Raw genomic sequence first — 20243 nt, 5'->3', positions numbered from 1 at the left:
TTTAGATGTTTGGTTACATAAACCTATTGATATCCTTTTATACAAGTTATCCCGAAATGCAATTTCAATTGCCACATAGAGTTGCAATATCTATTGTCGATTTTTACCCCAGCAAATTCAAAATTTGTAATTTCTGAATTTCATGACATCGTAATTCTCCACATCACACAAAGCCTAATTTTTTCTTCATTTTCTTAAGACATGTGTTAATTAGCAATAAATCAAGAAATAATTGGGCCCGTGCACTGCACGGGACATACCATCTCGTATTGTTACAAGTGACAAGTGATGTCACTACAAATTTACAATTATTTTTCTACTTCTGGCTGAGTTAATCTAGAAATGGGTAATATTCACATGGATCAATCTACAAATTATAATTTTAGTATATACTATTACTTATCTAGAAGTCGTTTGACTTAGTTGAATTCGTTTGAGCAAAAAAGTATGATGACTAGTGCTGAGAGCAGTGTCGGGAACCAAAATGACCTAACAAAAAAAAGACTTAGGCAGTTTGGATTCGAGCATAAGTTTGGGCATAAGTTGTTTTGTTTTTTTGAGTGTTTTAAAAAATGACAACTTGAAAGTCATTTTGTCTTAAAATAATTTCAAAAAAATAATTGGACATTTAACTTAGTTTATCTAAAGCGACATAAGTAAAAGCAAACTTATAAACCAAAAAAAATAAGTTGGACTACCCTGCAACTTATTTTTTCGGTTTATGCCAACTTGACTTTATATTGCAATCAAGCGGGCTCTTAGCAGTGTGCATATTTTGGATAAACTTGAATTTTCAACCGAAATCAGAACATTTTGGATTTTTGAATTACGAATTTACTATTAAAAAATTTCGAATTTCGAATTTTTGAATATTCGAATTTCTTGTATCTTATATAAGCTGAAAATGGTTATCCATTAGACATTAGCTCATTACCTATATGTCCAGTCTAATGAGTAGGGTAATGAGTCAAATATACCCTACTCATTAGACATCAACCGATGTATTCAAAATTATTAGTAAGTCTAATATATTTGGATTTGTTAATTCTAAAGGTGACTACTTTTTAGATTTCCCTTTTGTTTTCTGTGTCGGACATGATTTTACTATATTGAATTTGTTAATTGATAGGACCTTATTAATATTTTTGTTGTATTTCCTTGGTAATAGTTTCACTGCATGTATGATTACTTTAATTAGATGCTTGTGATAGCAAAAGAAGAAAATATTTTTTCTTTTTTCTATAGACAGCATTCTATAATTAGAAGAAAAGAATATGAAGATACATGATGTTTTAACTGAAATTTCGAATTTTCTGAGTCCTATTCCCTTTCATGCGTATCCAAACATCAAATACGTAAAAATTCATTAAATGCTTTAACACATTATGGCTGCAAATTTCTTTAGTTATATTCGAGTGTATCCAATTTAACTGTTTGTGTGGCCTAGACTTAAAAGGCTCTTCTTTTTAGTTGTAATTCTAATAAAGAATATGGGGAAGTAAAAGGAAATAAAGAGAGAGAAAGAAAAGATTTGGGATTAGCTATGTCAACTACCTAGAGTTTTATCTTCCCTATTGGTAATCCCTAAGGGTAATATGGTCTTTATAGACATTGTACCACTTCTGAATACGAATCTTGTCGGCACGTGTACCAGTCTGAGCAGCAACAAGCTTCTTCAAATCACCAATTGTGTCATCTTCATTGCACTTCACCTTCACTTTCTTTCCCAATCGATCGTTCAACACAACCTCAATCATCTTTGATTTATGCTTTCGTTATCAACAACGCAAACCCTAAATTTGTGTTTTCCTTTCTGTAGAGCGTGAAGCCAAGGGTCAATATATATTGTTCACCGCCCTTGCCTGAATTGACAAAATTACCCTTCAATTAGAGGGGTATACATTGGTATTCAACCTTTTACACGAATAGACGCGTTCTAACCAAGCAAGCAATTTACTGTCTTTTTTTTTTTTTTTTTTTTGTGTATAAATAGAGGAATATTCAACTTTCCGTGCCTTCCAAGTTAAAGTGGAATTGCCTTCCTAGTTGAAGTTGAATAAGGGGTAATATGTCCTATTCAACTTTGAAAGGTAATAGATGCAACTTAGCAGTGTGCATAGTTTGGATAAACTTGAATTTTCAACCGAAATCAGAACATTTTGGATTTTTGAATTACGGATTTACTATTAAAAAAATTTGAATTTCGAATTTTTGAATATTCGAATTTCTTGTATCTTATATAAGCCGAAAATGGTTATCCATTAGACATTAGCTCATTACCTATATGTCCAGTCTAATGAGTAGGGTAATGAATCAAATATACCCTACTCATTAGACATCAACCGATGTATTCAAAATTATTAGTAAGTCTAATATGTTTTGGATTTGTTAATTCTAAAGGTGACTACTTTTTAGATTTCCCTTTTGTTTTCTGTGTCGGACATGATTACTATATTGAATTTGTTAATTGAGAGGACCTTATTAATATTTTTGTTGTATTTCCTTGGTAATAGTTTCACTGCATGTACGATTACTTTAATTAGATGCTTGTGATAGCAATGAGGAATTATATATTAAGGCAATTTGGTGTGAATACTTTATTTGATTTTTATTTTATTTTTTTAATAAGAAGAAGCAACTCAACTTATTGGCCGAAATCAAAAACCCTGAAGTGCATAGGAACCTAGATGTCACTTACAATTGGAAAGAAGGACCGATACATTATGAATCAAGCAGCCCTTACTCAGCTAAGATTAAGATACAAAATTCAGTAGGCCTCTGCAACATGGAAGAGTTCGGCATCAATAGTTCAATACTATGTAAGTTGTCTTCCTTGCTGTACGTACACATGATAAGGGAACTGCAAAATTTTAGCAATGCCCTAGGCCAAAGAGAAGAGTTCATGTTGAACTAATAATGTCAAGTTACTCAAAACTCAGGAATTGCTTGTATTGAGGTTCCATTTCCTACATAGACAAACTGCTCAGCAGAACGTGTAAAACACAAGAGACAGGTATAGTTCATTGTCCCTGTTTAATTTTAATATACAAATGTTACAAGGATAATATAATTTGCTGAGAGATCTAAGTATAGAAAAACTAGAAATACATAGCTACATCAGCATAAGGTAAGAACAAAGGCACACTATATCGATACATTCCAATGTGTGATATTTCTTTTAAATCCCCCCTAAACAAATAATCAACCATCAAACACCAAGTAGTGCTTCCACCTTCAATAGAGAGCAAATAAAACAAACGTAAATGCAAGATCTTTAATTAAACAAAATACAAATTTCATTAATCAGATTCCAAAATCCTGATAAACCAACAGTTTACACATGCTGAAATCAGCTACTCCTTAGAATTACACCACCTAACCCTAGAATTCCAACAACAGATGTAAACAAAAAGATCAAACAGATAAACTAATTGACATGTTACGCAAGAATCAATGCTTTTGCTCCAAATTGAACAAAAAGTACTACAAATTTCCTTGATCAGATCTAGAATACTGATTTACATCAAACAGATAAACACTAATCAACTTTAACCATAACAACAATCTTCTTCCTAAGCCCTTTCACCACGAATCCTCCTAGCAAGCTGAATATCCTTTGGCATAATGGTAACCCTCTTAGCATGAATTGCACGGAGATTTGTGTCTTCAAAGAGCCCAACGAGATACGCCTCGGCGGCCTCTTGTAGAGCAAAGAATAAAACGGCCTCCGAAACCTCGTATCCGTCTTGAAATCGTGCTATTTCCCTCACAAGCCTCTCGAAACGGCAATTTCCTTATCAACAACAACTCGGTAGATTTACGGTACTTTCCGATTTCTCTAAGAGCAACAGTTCTGGCTCCGAAACGGTGAGGCTTCTTCACTCCTCCTGCCGTCGGGCCGACTTCTGTGGCGGCTCCTTGGTGGCCGATTGTTTTCTTGGTGCCTTTCCACACCGTGGATTCATGCGTGTCGTTTGCTTGGTACGTGCCATTTTAATTGTATATATTGAGAAAAGTTGGAGTTTCTACTAGAATGGTGACAATGTGAAATGGGTAATGGGGGATTTATGCAAAGAGATGGAGGGCGGCAAGGTTGAAAATTTGGACAAGAGTTCGAAATTTTTGGCAAGGCCGTTGATTGAAATTTTGAATTAACGGTGTAGATTGGAGAGGCGATGATTACCCGGATAGTGATCTACGTGCTATTAAAGTAACAAATGAATATTTGCCACGTGGATCTAAAAGGACTCTGCAATTGTTTTCTTACCAAAAACTTTTTAACTTTTTTTGGAATTTTTGAAGTTAGAGTTAGAGTTGTGTTTGGCCATAATTTTTGAAATTGTAGTTTTTAGTGAAATGTAGTGTGAAAAAAGTAAAAAAAAAAATCGCCTAGTAGTTTCAAACTGAGCCATTATAATTGTTGTTCTAAAAGAGAAAAGACGTCAACTTGTTGGTATCATACAAGTGTATGCAAAACTATATGTCTGACGCCGTACTAGATAGTTTTAGCAACATGTTGCAACAAGCTGTTGGAATATCAAAATAACATCATAAAATCAACCCATCAGATCAAACTCCCAAAATTAGCACAAAAGAAAACCTCAAATTGCAACAATACTTGGGATTAAAAAAATTTGCATACCAACAGCATAAACGTATAACAAAAATCCAAAAGGCGCATAATAACCTAAATCACATAGGCAGAATTCCAATCCAACCCACCAAAACATCAAAACAAAAATCAACCACAAATTCTCAACTCAACAAAACATCATAAAACTCCCAAAAACTCTAAAATTACCTATTGTGGTTTTATCTAGTTGTAGTAAAGCTCAAGGCCCATGCCATCATGAACTTCGTAATCCCTAAGGGTAATATGGTCTTTATAGACATTGTACCACTTCTCCGAATACGAATCTTGCTCAAGCACGTGTACCGTCCTGAGTAAAGACAACAAGCTTCTTCAAATCACCAATTGTGTCATCTTCATTGCACTTCACCTTCACTTTCTTTCCCAATCGATCGTTCAACACAACCTCAATCATCTTTGATTTATGCTTTCGTTATCAACAACGCAAACCCTAAATTTGTGTTTTCCTTTTCGTAGAGCGTAAGCCAAGGGTCAATATATATTGTTCACCGCCCTTGCCTGAATTGACAAAATTACCCTTCAATTAGAGGGGTATACATTGGTATTCAACCTTTTACACGAATAGACGCGTTCTAACCAAGCATAATTATTAAGTTTTCAAAGAGTTGCACGCCAAATTTTGACAGTAACAATTGACATGTCAACATTAAGGAATTTGGTCATTAATGCCCCCTCTGCGTCAAAATTATGGGTCGGCCCTCAAGGGTATCCCATGTTAATCAATTCAAACATTATAAAATATTAAAATTGAGAGATTACAGATGGGTTGAATTGTAATTTTTTCGTTTAACCGATCGACTATCCGAACAAACTAGTTGACTATAAAGTAATCGTAAATTAACTTGCAGAAACTAAATAACACCAGATATTTTATATTGGTTCAGATTTAATGTGAATCCTAATCCAGTCCCCTTGGGTTACAAGGGTGTTCTCTGCAGCTCTTTTGTAAAGGTTTGGTACAATGGTTGTTTGAATGGAGCTCCTACGTCTACACTCAAAACACTCATAATCTTTTGATACAATGCCTCACAAACTATACTATATCTCTCCTTCCTTTTTTGTTTACACTATATCACTTAGAAATACAATGTTTATGAAAAATAAAGCAGAGAACTTAAGAGAATGAGACAAATGTATGTTTTTCTTCGTCTCTAGAGTCTTGTATTTATATTCCTCAATTGTGTAGCTGTTAGACTCTTTCAGCATAGATGTCAACCCAAGAGAATTGATCCTTGTTAATTAGGAATATTGAGGATCCTAATTTTCAAGAATAAGGCAAGAGCTATGTAATGTTGTACGACTTTTGAATGGTTCAACTTTGGTACTTGTTTCCTTGTAGATCCTGATCTGATTAAACTTGAAATCTTCATGATTTGCACTGATTGATCTCTTGACTGGTTCCCTTTCCTTTGGCATAGCGTAAGATTTTGTAATCTTACTCAATTGAAATCTTGACTTGATCTGGTACTTGTTCCAAAAATAAGCACAGGCTTATTTTCTTTGCACTTCGTGATTGTTTCCCTTTACAGCCGACTGAGCTTCATTTGGGCTTATTTTCTTTGCACGTCGTGGTTGTTTTCCTTTGCAGCCGACTAAGCTTTACTTGTCAATTGGGCTTTGTATGTCCAATAGGTTTGCTGCATCTTTGGGTTCCTTTGAGTAAAGTACCTACATAGAAATAGTTTGTCATCATTAAAATCATAGCACTAACAAAAACATGAAGAATTTATAGAAAAGAATGCAAGCTCAAATTGATGAATAATGACTTAGTGAGTCTATTCCATCGACAAACTTGATTGTTGCATACAAAATGATGAGTTATCGTTTGACGTGCAAAAATGAAAATCTAAACTTAGGTTGGTAATTCCATATAATGTGTAATGAGATTCATTTTGATGTGTTTATATATGACAAAACTATGTGAAATAATCATATTTTATTTACCTGATAGTTCCGTTTAAACGTGATAGAACCTATGGGTTCACACTTTACTAGTTCACAACTTGAGAGTTTACTAAAATAGTCTAAGGGACCAGGTCCCTGAGCTGTTTTCACAGATAATGACAGAAGGTAAATAAGGCAAGTAATTTTACGTGGAAAACTCCTTACTCAAGGGATTAAAAACCACGACCTACCCCAGTAGGATTTTCAACTTCACTAAAACTAGCAACTTCAAATTACAACCTATTGCAACCTAGGAATTAAACTGTTAATCCCTAACCCTTACAATACACCCATTGTAAGCACCTTTACAATAACTCTATTGCGAAGCTCCAAGTCTTGACTAACTCTAGCCAACGACTTAACTGATACTTAGCTAACTCTAGCCAAGAAGACAAAGTTACAAAGATTAAAATCTGTCCTACTATGATGCTTCTTGACAAGCAGTGTAGGAATACAAATTAAGAACATGAAACAAGACTCAACTATCCCAAGGCCTTCAGATGTCTTCAGTGGCAGGAACTGGTCCCTCTGATGGTTGAGATCTTGTTCTTGTGGACACCTCAAGAAAGGTAGCAGCCATACTTAAGAGAAATATAGCTTTTTTGATTTTGCAAGTGTTAGGTCAAAAAGTCCCAACATGTTGTGTGTGTGTGTGTATATATATTACTATTATATATAAGAGCAAATGTGAGGACTTTTGTAGTCCTCACAATAATTTCCCAATTTTTTAAAAACTTTTGAATTAATTACTTTTATGTCCTAATCTTATTTATTTAAGTTAATTTTTTTGTTTTTAAAGTCTACTTTTCAAAAGCTATCGAACCTGGGGACTTTTGTAGTCCTCACAATAATTTTTAAATTTTTTAAAACTTTTTAATTAATTACTTTTAGGTCCTAATCTTATTTATTTAAGTCAATTTTTTTGTTTTTAAAGTCTACTTTTCAAAAGCTATCGAACCTCCTACCTCATTTTTCATATTCTTTGATTTTCTGATTGGTGCTCGATATCCGCATTTGAGCCCAATTAATCTAGATAATTCGCACTGCATCGCGCCTATTCGGGGGGGAGCGCTTCCTCCAAAGATTTTTTTTCCATATCCATGTTCGAACCCTAATCCCTAATTAAGAGAGGACGGCTCCACTCCATTCATCGCACAAGTTAAATTATGTATTTGTCTTAAAAGTTCATTAACTATGTATAGATTATTTATTTAGAACTAAATAACTTCGTAAAATTAGGATACATAAGTTATAATGTCAAATTCTGGTTCCAAATTTGATTTGAATTAAATAATTTCATCAAAATGGAAGTTAAAATATTAAAGGAGTGGAATGAAAATTTTGCTTTCATATAACTACCCACTTGTGGGACTACAATGGGAATGTGGTTGTTGTTGTTGTTGTTGTACACTTGTACTAACACAAATTATATTTCTTTAGTTAAAATATCTACTTTTATATCTTGAGTTTGGGTCCGGGCTTAGCACGGGCCTCACATAACTAGTTATATTTTATATGTAGATAAGTCTTACTATATTTAGTATATAAGACAATTATGAATGCTTTTGATGACCGCCGACCTTTCTGTACAAGTTTTATTTATTAAAATATTTTACAATCTAGGGGACATAGAATTTAAAGTGGTTCTTATCATTTTGGCAAGAGCATATGATATATATATATATATATATATATATATATATATATTTCGTACAAATACAAAGCAACACAAGTTGCTGAATGTTATAAGTTTTCTCCCTTTTCTTAGCCAGAAAGAGCTGCTTCTAGTATATATATATATGAGACCAAATAGAGAGTGATCATTGATGGGGACTTTTCAAGGGCTTTTAGCCACAAAGATACATACAACAATTTTGTGTTGTTGCGATTAAATACAGCGACGATTAATGGCATTTACAACTGTTAAGTATCGTGCAATACTCCCATGGGACCTGATGGAGGACCTGGTCCTTGGCTCGTTTGTCAAATCATCAAAGCGCGAAATGCTATAACTCATCAAAACGTGTATGGTCTATTCTAATATTTCGATTGCTCTGTTTGCGTTTTAAAATTATTGAGTCCAGTTTTTGGTTCGATTTGATCTCCAGTTTCTATTAATTTATACATTTGCTTAGGACTTCAAATCTTAACACAATCCGATTTTGAGAGGGTGAAGTCCACTGTAAGCCGATAATTACTCATTATGGAATTAAACCTTTAAAAAATTACAAATACCTTCTCATCATAAAGAAATGAAAGACATATCATTTTTTTTTTCTCTACATAAAGTAGAAACGACTTGAAGTAAAAGGATATTTGAATGATAAAATTCAAATACAACGTGCTAGAAACCCGAAGCCAAATAGCACCAGATACATTGCATATTGTAATATAGTGTTCTTCCGTTTCTACACATTATTTTTGAAGAGGTAATATTTTTCTTAAATGGTGAAAAGGTCCATCAACTTTTCATTGATATTTTGATTCATTTATTATTTATTGGTCGGTAAATTTATTATTTGGTGTAAAAATGGTATAGAAATAGTGTTTAGATAAGGGGTAAAAATGCCGTTTAACTTTTAATGGACATTTTGATAATTTAACTTTTCAACTTAGAATCTTCCCACTTTTAGAATAGTATGATGATAATTCCTTCCCAAAACATGCTATGCTCAATTTTATATGCCACTTTTTTTCCATATGTTCTAAAAAGAATGATGTTTGCATTTGTATCCGAAACAAGTTAAATATTTTAAACTCAACATTTTTATCCATAAGGCCGCTAAAGAAACGCTTTAACACATTTAAAACCGCAAGTTTAGAAGTTCTCTTAGCATGTGCCAATTTTTTTCTTTAACTCTTCATTTTATCCAGTCAAATATTTGTATATGAACCAAAATGGAGGAAATATATCCTAAAGCATTCGTGTCACGCGTTAAAAAGCTGATGCAACCTCGTACCACATTTAGGAAATGTGGCACAACCTTGAAAACAATCCCTAAAGGAAGTAGGATAGATAGTTTGGACGAGTATATGGCACAATTAAAAACCCGACACAATTCCTCTATGGGGTGTGAAAAAAGGCTTTAATATTTCTACAGTAGAAAATTAATGGAGAACAAATTTCTTTTTTCAGTAATGGAGAACAAGTTAAATGATGTAATTGTTAGACAGGCTTACAAACTCAATGAGCAGGGGATAAAGTCCCCTTCATCCAGATAGTATGGCACAATGTATAACATATAGTAATAACTAGGGGTGGCAAACGGGTGGGTCGAGTCGGATATGGGTCGGGTCGAAAATGGGTTGACAAAAAACGGATTAGTTACCCGACCCGCCCATATTTAACACGGTTAAAAAATGGGTTACCCCTCGGATATTATCCAAAGCTACTTCAAAGATGTTGGCTTCATGTAGCTAATATGGAGAAGATTAATTCGCCATTTTGTCCACAAGTCCAATCCCTAGTACATAGTTGCACCTCAACATTTGTGGGAAGAATAGAACTTCGAACCTTTTCAATGACACGACCTCAAAGAAAATCTTTTTTGGAAAATATCCACCCAACCCCCCCCCCACCCACTCCCCAACCAAATCCCGGCCACCCAACGATCACCCTCGAACGCACTTCATCTTTACCTACCCACCCCAACTCCATCCTATCCCAAACCACCGCTCCACCCAACCCTCACCCACCCCCCTCCCAAAGCGTCTATTTCATATATGACTACTTTGTACTTTGAAGACACCCCAAAAAGTGACTATGTTTGTAAACTAGCCATTTTTTAAAAGTGACAAAAAATGACTATTTTTGTAAATTGATCATTTTTATGAAGTGACATAAAAATGGTTATTTTTGCAAAAATTTATTTCTTGGAAAACGATCGAAAATGCAAATTTGCAAAAATAAGCAAATTTTTTGTCATTTTTCAAAAAATGGCCACTATACAAAAGTAGCTATTTTTGTGTCACTTTAAAAAAATGGCTAATTTACAAAATTGACCACTATCTTGGAAATGACACATTTCAAAAATGGTTATTTTAATATTTTCACAAAGAAGCTATTTTAAAAAATGGCTACTTTTGCAAAGCGATTAGTTTTTAAAGTAACTACTTTCACAAAATGACTATTCATGAAAATTGACTACTTTCAAAAAGTGACTATTTTTAAAAAGTATCTACTTTCACAAAGTGGCTATTTTCTAAAAGTGACTACTTTTACAAAGTGACTATTTTCTTAAGTGAATACTTTTGCAAAACGACTATTTTTGAAAAGTAGCTACTTTTCGCAAGTAATATTTTGAAAAAGCGGCTACTTTTGTAATGTGATTACTTTTGCAAAGTTGCTATTTTTGAAAGTTACTACTTTCACAAAATGTCTAGTTTTGCAAAGTTGAGAGATAGGGGTGGTGGTAGGGAGGTGAGAGGTAAGGGTTGGGGGTAGGTGGTGATAGGGGGTAAGGGTGGGCGGGTGGTTATAGGGGTGGGGAGGGAGGTAGTGGGGGGTGGTGGGGTGGGGGAAGGAGGGTGGTTAAGGAACTTGTTTTCTAGAGAAAATATTTTTCAAAACATTTTGACCAACCAAACATGGGAAAATTGAAAACATTTCCTTCATACCAAACACACTCTATATGTTTTGGGTTTTATCCATTTTACCCATTAATTTACCCACATTTTAAGTGGATAATATGGGTTGATTCATATTGGACCCATATTAAATGGATAGGGTATCCAACCCATTTAAAATGGGTTGGATCGGGCGGATAACCATATTTTTAACCCATTTTGCCACCTCTAGTACTAATAACTGACAATAGGGGTTTGTGGTTACTGTGGTATCAAAGACTTAAGTAGAACCATTATCTTAAATAAGTGTGAGAAGTAATAACTCCTGGGAGCCACTACAAAACTCTATATGATGGACAGCATGTATCATCACAATGATTTACTCCTGTACTAGAGACGATGATTATCATCTAATAAAAATACCTATGTAGTACCTAATTATTAGACTAGTGCATTCCTCACACATGGTAGGCTCAATTTTATATGTCACTATTTTTCTGTATGTTCCATAAACAATGATATATATTTACATTTATATATTTGAAACTCGTTAAGTATTTCATTCTCATCTTACCTTTGAGGACGTTAAAGAAATGTTTTGACACAGACGACAAGTTTTAAAAGCTCTCTTAGCATGTGCCAAATGTTTTCTTAAATCACTGTATCCAGTCGCATATTTGTATATTAGATAAAATGAAGCATATTTGTCCCGAAGATGCAACCTCGTACGACACTTAGGAAATGTGGCACAACCTTGAAAATAATCCTAAGAGGAAGTAGGATAGACAATTTGGACAGGAGAATATTGCAACAACAAACAATCTGACACGAGTTTTCTATTGTAAGGTCGTTGCTAGAGCTTGTTATTGATTCTTTCTCGCGCGAAACTAAATCATATTGTAATGTTGCTTTGGCTTGTGTTTCTCGTGTGAATCTAACTCAGTCAGGCCGGTAGATCTCTATACTGGATTGTTAAACCAACAAGGAGAAAAACTATAACTAAAAAAGGAGTACTCAAGGCTCTTGTGTAGTATTCCTCCACTCTTCGAGTTAATAGAAAAGAATAGGCCATAATGTTTCCCTGGCGATGAAGTAATATCTCTTGAATGGCACAATAGTCACTGCTCGTGCGACGCAAAATTGGCAGTATAAAGCCCGATAGCACGTTGTTTTCCATCTCACATGATTTTGATCGTGAATTCAACGGATTTTGATTGTGAATTCAACGGTCTTCTTTTAGGAATACTGTTAAAGTTATGACACTTATGAGTTTAAGTTTTATTCACGGGCTGTGTAAAAAATATTTACACATATAAGCTAATTAAAACAAATCTTTATCATGAGCAAAATTTATAAACAATCTGTATATACGCTGTACATGGTAGCGTATACAACTTAAATCCGATAAGTATGGGGGATATGTAACCATTCTTAGAAGTATAGGTGACTGCTTAGACGCTGGAGTCAGATATGGTTTGCTTCCATAGGCTTGAATTGAGTGTCTTCTACTAAGAAGATATACTTTGTTCTATTTGAGTAATTTGGAGGTACTCATAGAGTCTTAGGTCTTAAATTTGGATGAGAGAAGGATAGAGCTAGCGTAGAATCTTCAACGCCAAAGAAGAATACGTTGTTATCCCCACAGGAAAATTTCCAAGCTGCTTCCTCAGCTAAGATTTTGGAGAGAGCGTACCATTTCCCACAAGTATAAGATCTTCGATTATATAATCTCCTTTTATTCTAATCCTTTTTATTTTTTTTTTGAAAATACAAAACAAAAAAAGGACAGAACTCGGAAGTATAAAGCCATCAAATTATACATTGCAACATCGATACCTTGGTTTCCTCACAGAATTGTGGATCTGAAAGCCAAGTAATCTAGTCGAATGAGGGCTTATGTGTCGAACATTACCGCAGGCTATAGAAGTAGTCATCACCACTCTTCTAACAAATGGTGATTTTGCACAACCTTAAGTGTTCCTTTCAGCGAGGGGTCTACAAGTTCCTCCCACAGTATGAAGATAGTATGTTTTGCATCACGATAAGTGCCAAAACATCAGAAGTGTGTTCTCGCAGGTAGTTAAAACTTTTTACACAAGTCAGTCTGGTCCAACAGCATGAAAAAATCTTGTTTTCAAATCTCACTGTCATCCAAAAAGCCAAAAAAAAAAAAACATCTATATTATCAAGTGTTAGGACTAGAAAAAAGAATCAGACACACCTGTGCAAGAGCGTGTTGAGGTATAAGAGCGTGTTGAGGTATAAGAGTAACAAAATTAAGTAGTTAAAAGTGTGTTCATTCTGACAGGTTAAGTTTTCAGAAGGAATGATAACACACAAATAATAAGCTTACGACGTCCCAGCCACAACACAAGTCTTCAAGGCAGCTAAACCATATTTCGGAATATATGTGAAAATGTTGGTGCACAATTATTAGCTCAACTCAGTTGAAAGCTTGAAAGACGGGAATTGCAAATATAGTGCAGCATGTTATAATAGTGCCAGTTTTAAGGTTACTTGGTAGTGGCTGCTCTTGGGATCTTTATCCCTTCGTACTGAATGAAAGAAATTTATCAAAATTCACCAAGCAGTATAACCCACCGATAAGAAAGTGAACTTCATGTAACATCCACTTCAATCGCAACATACCCACACTCAAGAAAACTGAGTAAATACTGTTTAAGTTGTCAGTTATTACTATATTATACGTTCTGCCATTCTATACAGACAAAGAAGACTTTTTCCCCTGTTCACGCAGTGAATAACTATGTTCAACAATTACATCATTTAACTTGTTCTCCATTAATTTTTCTACTGTAGAATTATTAAAACCTTTTTTCCAACTTTCACATCGAGGACTTTCAACCGAGCAATGAGAGAACTGCCCGTCGATCATGTTTAACAAAACCACAGTCTAAATTTGCTAAATCTTTCTGGCAACTCGTTCAGAACCTCTTCAGAAGTAACGCAAACATTACTGTTAAATAAAGAACAATAAAGCTCAGTCACAAATTTTACTTTTCTACAGCGAAATTAATAATCGCCAACCACATCTTTTAATAAGAAAATCTGAGCACATATGTAACCCTTGTACCACAAGGCAAAATACCAATCAGTCACATAACATTCACAAAGCTGAGCATTTTCCTTCTGAGTTGATTAAACATGCCAAACTTTACATTACAAACCAACAACCAATCTTTTATTTAAAACACAGCGGCTGAGACACGTCCACCAGTGTATTTCCATCGCATGATAAACCTAAAATAAGACATGGAAATAATGAAAAATATCAATGGCCGAAAATAATACTAGATAGATATGCTATAGGAAACAATCGCACTGGAAACAGAATAGAAGTAAAACTTGTAACTCAATATCACACGAGCAAGTCAGCAAAAGCTGCTTCTTCACAGTATTAAGGGTAGCCTCTTAAATCATCAATGTATCAATTGATCTCCAAAAAAGCAAATCATTCAAAATTTCAGAATCTAACACACTACCGGGGCAGTAACCTTGCCTCGTCTTCCACATGGAATGCCTCAAACAGAGCATGCATGGAATATCTCTAGCTTCAATTTAGGTCCACCAGCCTATTCAAGGTTCTTTGCTCTATAGACAAACGATTTTCCGGAAGGCTTTGCCAGCAGCTCATTGGCGCCTAACGTATTAGCACATTTAATCCCCTAGAGTAATCATGAGTAAAACCACTCATTTTGCTTGCCTCATCAAAGTAATAAAGGTAAGCTTAACGGAAGCAAAAAACTGGCATATGCCATGGCTCCAAATAAAGAAGCATCGAACAACACGGGAGTCACTGCTACACAGTCACTTGAGAAGAACATGTGGACCTAAAGAAAGAAGGGACTTTTTATTGTGCTGTTTCTTTTCCATATGGTGTAAAATATACTACAGTTCAATCTATATCCACGTATTATTTTATATGGACTATGTTTGTGTTTGTTGATAAGATTTGTGGGAAAAAAAGTTACAACCGCTGGAGGGACTTTGCAGTCATGTAAACAACTACTGATGTTGTTCAAACGACCACCCCACATCAGTATTGTTAAACAATTATAATCAAATCAATATGCTTATCACTCAATTGATGTTCAATTACAATTGAATCAATAAACGAAAATCTAACAAGAAGAGGACCCTCAAAAACCTTTGGTAGTTGTTTTAAACAACTTAGGTGCTAATGGCAATAAGACATGTTTATTTAATAACTATAGAGAAATATTTCACCAATATCATAAGTTCTAAAGTACATTATTGTCGCACCATAGAATTACCCAAATAACTCAAGGTAGAAAGATTGCACAATAAAAAATCATCATTTAACATATGTCAAGATCAATGCCTTGGAGTGCTGCAAGAAATCAAGCTGCAAAGAATGACTAGCTAGGTAATTAAGTCCTAAGGCCCATTTGGCCATTTATGTAATATACTAATGCTACTATAAACAATGACACTTAGGGACGTTTCTCTAGCTTCTAGAAAATTAAGTAAATTGATGTATGAGTTCTTCCTCTTCTTACTTGGATTCATTCTATGATTTATTGCTATTTTAGTTATAGAATTATCCATCATTCCTTCTAATTGCTTGTTATCTCGTTTATTGCACTAATTTTCTGAATCAGAAAATTACCCCAAAAAAAAAAAAAAACATTACAAAAACCGAGGAAAAAAAAAAAGAACTCATACATGGAATTCATACATCAATGAATCCAAAGAAGTTCCTAACAGATGCATGGGACAAATCCCTAAAACACTCACCAAAGGAGTAAAACCCTTCCTCATCCAAAAGCTAACTAATGAAAATATCACTAAATGTCACTATCTATAGCAACACTAGTCTATTACATAAATGGCAAATGGGCCTTAGGACTTACTTACAAAATTGGTCATTCCTTGGAACTTCATCCTTGATCTCTTGAACCACTCCAAGACCTTGAGCTTGACATACACTCGAGCTCATATTGAGAACTTAAATGGAGCGGCAAGGATAATTATAACCCACATATCCGACACCCCTGAAGGGCAGCCTCGGAGCAACAGTGATGTTGTTTCTGTATGACTTATAGGTCACGGGTTCAACTGTGGATGCAGCCGCTAATCGCATTAGGGTAGCCTATCTACATCACACCCAAGGGTGCGGCCTTCCCCTGACCCTGCTAACGCGGGATGCTTTGTGCGCTGGGATACCTTTTTTTTATATATCCAACCCAACTTGTTATGTTTGAGGCGTTGCTGTTGTGTCCTAACATACTATAAAAAAGAGTCTATGATACAACATACTATAAAGAGTCTAGTCCCATGTTTTTATGCCAAGGACAAGCCATGATTCATTTTCTTCTTCACTTTTCAAAGTTGGTCGAGTGTGTTCTTTATTTAAGGAAAAAGAAAGTCTGGACACAGGTGATCTGATTCTCATGGTGAGCTTCAAAGTCAAATTTTGTAAATGTATTTCACAAAACACTTGACTTCTACCTCTGCCAAACTTGTTTAAATAAAAGTGACTTCTACCTCTCCCAAACTTATTACAAAAAAAGGCGCGAGTTCTACCTCTCCCAAACTTATTACAAAAAAAATTGTGATTTCTCCCTCTCCCAAACTTGTTAAAGAACAAGTGACTTCTACCTCTCCCAAACTTATTACAAAAAAGAAGGCATGATTTCTACCTCTTCCAATCAAAAACAGTTCAAAGGTAATTCAAACATAGAATAGCAGCCAAATTATTATCCTTCCGGGTGTTTATTCAAGGACTCAAGCAACAAATTTCAAGAATTTTTTTACAATTAAAAAAAAAAATCGCCTACTAGTTTCAAACTGAGCCATTATAATTGTTGTTCTAAAAGAGAAAAGACGTCAACTTGTTGGTATCATACAAGTGTATGCAAAACTATATGTCTGATGCCGTGCTACATAGTTTTAGCAACATGTTGCAATAAGCAGTTGGAACATCAACATAACATCATAAAATCAACCCATCAGATCAAACTCCCAAAATTAGCACAAAAGAAAACCTCAAATTGCAACAATACTTGGGATTAAAAAAATTTGCATACCAACAGCATAAACGTATAACAAAAATCCAAAAGGCAGAATTCCAATCCAACCCACCAAAATATCAAAACAAAAATCAACCCCAAATTCTCAACTCAACAAAACATCATAAAACTCCCAAAAACTCTAAAATTACCTATTGTGGTTTTATCTAGTTGTAGTACAGCTCAAGGCCCATGCCATCATGAACTTCGTAATCCCTAAGGGTAATATGGTCTTTATAGACATTGTACCACTTCTGAATACGAATCTTGTCGGCACGTGTACCAGTCTGAGCAGCAACAAGCTTCTTCAAATCACCAATTGTGTCATCTTCATTGCACTTCACCTTCACTTTCTTTCCCAATCGATCGTTCAACACAACCTCAATCATCTTTGATTTATGCTTTCGTTATCAACAACGCAAACCCTAAATTTGTGTTTTTCTTTCTGTAGAGCGTCAAGCCAAGGGTCAATATATATTGTGTTGGGTCTTCACCGCCCTTGCCTGAACTGGCAAAATTACCGAGTTCTATATATTGGTATTCAACCTTACACGAATAGGACGCGTTCTAACCAAGCAACCTAGTTACTTTTTTTTTTTTTAAATAAGGGAATATAACTTTCAGTGCCTTCCAAGTTAAAGTGGAATTGCCTTCCTAGTTGAAGTTGAATAAGGGGTAATATGTCCTATTCAACTTTGAAAGGTAATAGATGCAACTTTAGAGCCCGTTTGGATTGGCTTATAAGCTGTTTTACTTTTTTTGAGTGTTTATTTTACAAAAAATTAAAATATTTTGTCTTAAAATAAGTTCTCAAAAAAATAATTGGACCCATTTAACTTAGTTTATCTAAAAGCGACTTATAGTTCTAAAACGAATGTTTATAAAAAAAAATAAGTTGGACTACCCCAACTTATTTTTTCAAACTTATAAGTCGCAAACAAATTTTTAAGCTATAAGCCAATCCAAACGGGCTCTTAGAATCAAATATCCCACAAAAAATGGCACAAAAGTACCTTAGACGCAGTATTAAAAATGGCACAAAAGTACCTTTAACGCAGTATTTTACTGCATAAAGGATATTACCTCTCTCCGTTAGAGCAGTAAAACACTGCACTATAGACTACGACAACAACCCATCGGGTTCCATCACTAGTCCCTCCTAAAAGGTTTTTTTTATTTTATTTTTATTTTTAAAAAAGGCCATTGGAGGAGAAAACGGGTAAGGTCCACTTCCAAAAAACGTCGTTTTCTATTCAAATTTCGTTTGGAAAGTTTAGATTCTCGGTATATTCAAGTTAAAGAGCAAGATTCTAAGGTCAAATTTTGGAAAAAAGCGACGTACAACTCGATTAAAACAACCCTAAAGCAAGTTTCGATCAATGTATTCTACGATAAACTTTTAAATTTTTTTGTTAAATATATTATAATCCTAAGCATGTTTAGCGTTTCATAGTCTCGAATTTCGAAAAATCATTGTTATTTTTGCATTTGTTGGCTGTTGGGCTACTGTCCTTTTTTTTTTTTTTGGTTAATTTATTATTTGTTAATTGATTATGAATTGTTAATTTGTTAATTGATTATGAATTGTTAATCTGTTAATTGTTTATGAATTGTTAATCTGTTAATTGTTTATGACTTGTTTAATTAGAAAATATAGAGTAATCTACTATTATTTGTTAATTATGTCATTGTTAATTGTTGATATGAATTGTTGTTTTGTTAATTGTTTATGAATTATTAATGTTAATTCTTTATTATTTGTTTAATTAGAGAAAAATATAGTAATCTCCTAATATTTGTTAATTATGGCATTGTTAATTTATTTATTTGTGAAATTATTTATCCCATGTTAATTATTTGTTTATCCCATGTTAATCGTTAAATAAATTAGTTCGTTATTTCTTTAATTGTAGTTAGGAGAATACTTGTAATTAGATATAATTATTCACAAAATATGATACAACATAATTCACATATTCCCTATAAATGATTAATTAGTTAATATAATTTCACTTTAATTTCAAGAATAATGAGTAATTTAGTTTCTACAGACATGACTCTTCATGGATCCGAATGTTCACCGGGGGCCCGCTGTTCGGCCGGGGCCCGATGATAGATCGATTTACTTTCTTTGCAAGATAATCATAGGTCCGAGTTATTATGGACTGGTGCTATAGGGATAGCGACTAGGCGTTGTCCCGGCCCGTAGGTACGCAAGAGCATGGACTCTTTTACACGAGCCCCCCCCTCCCCCCTAACACCCTCGCATCTTAGAGATATTATTTTGGGGTGGTATCTATCGTTGTGTATCCGTTGATCGGGTATAGCATGATTGGGCGCTCATTATGGCCATGGTTGAGCGGTGGAGGCTGGAGACACATACTTTCTATCTACGCAGTAGTGAGGCCACGATTACACTTCAGAATGTAGAGGTCTTGTTTGGATTGTGGGTAGATGGAGAGCTATTATAAAGTCTGTACGAGCCTCCTCCTGGTAGGACATAGGTGTCGGAGTTGACTAGGCTCACCCACCCGTGCCGGTGTCATGGCCTGTGTCTCAGTTGAGTCGAGTGCATTAGTGCACTCTGCACTTATTTGCTTGCAGAGCCTCCTATTGAGGACGACACTTCTCAGGATTTTGTTAATCGTCATGCCCGTTTGTATCTGCTTATTATATTCGGGGGCATCTTGTTCCCTAACACATCGGGTGCTTATGTCAGATTATGATATTTGATCTTCTTGGAGCATCTGGACCTCTTAGGAGACTACAGCTGGGGTGGTGATGTTTTGGCGTACCTCCACCGATGCCTATGCCGAGCGTCTATTGGTCGTATCAGCGATGTATGTGGATTTTTTTGCTCTTTTCCAGGTAACACTTTAAGTGTGTGTTACTTTAATGTAAAACCTAAGAAGGAACAAAAAAGAATTACAATTCACTTTGTTCCACACTTCTCGACTGTTAACTATATAAAACAATGAACTAAAAAATCGTATTTTCTAATATCGCTTTCAGTTATGGGCGTGGGAGAC

At 34.7% G+C, this 20243-nt stretch overlaps 1 protein-coding gene and 2 pseudogenes across 1 annotated transcript; all 3 read right to left on the bottom strand.

The window, feature by feature from the left end:
• Window positions 1-3478: 3478 nt before the first annotated feature.
• On the bottom strand, window positions 3479-4001 carry LOC132051873 (histone H3.3-like; annotated as a pseudogene).
• A 741-nt stretch (window positions 4002-4742) lies between these two features.
• On the bottom strand, window positions 4743-5132 carry LOC132051872 (ubiquitin-like protein 5; annotated as a pseudogene).
• Window positions 5133-14162: 9030 nt separating this feature from the next.
• LOC132051871 (ubiquitin-like protein 5) lies at window positions 14163-17710 on the bottom strand. The gene has a single exon (XM_059443122.1). The coding sequence runs from the start codon at window positions 17601-17603 to the stop codon at window positions 17382-17384; it is 222 nt and encodes a 73-aa protein (XP_059299105.1). The 5' UTR covers window positions 17604-17710; the 3' UTR covers window positions 14163-17381.
• Window positions 17711-20243: the final 2533 nt, after the last annotated feature.

This window comes from Lycium ferocissimum, chromosome 4 (genome assembly GCF_029784015.1).
Source record: "Lycium ferocissimum isolate CSIRO_LF1 chromosome 4, AGI_CSIRO_Lferr_CH_V1, whole genome shotgun sequence".
NCBI classification, from domain to species: domain Eukaryota; kingdom Viridiplantae; phylum Streptophyta; class Magnoliopsida; order Solanales; family Solanaceae; genus Lycium; species Lycium ferocissimum.
Note: the sequence above shows the minus strand (reverse complement) of the source record. Positions and strands in the feature narration are given on the sequence as shown.

Excerpts from the sequence above, each read along its gene's own strand:
- LOC132051871 (XM_059443122.1), bottom strand. The coding sequence starts at position 17,603 with ATGATTGAGGTTGTGTTGAACGATCGATTGGGAAAGAAAGTGAAGGTG.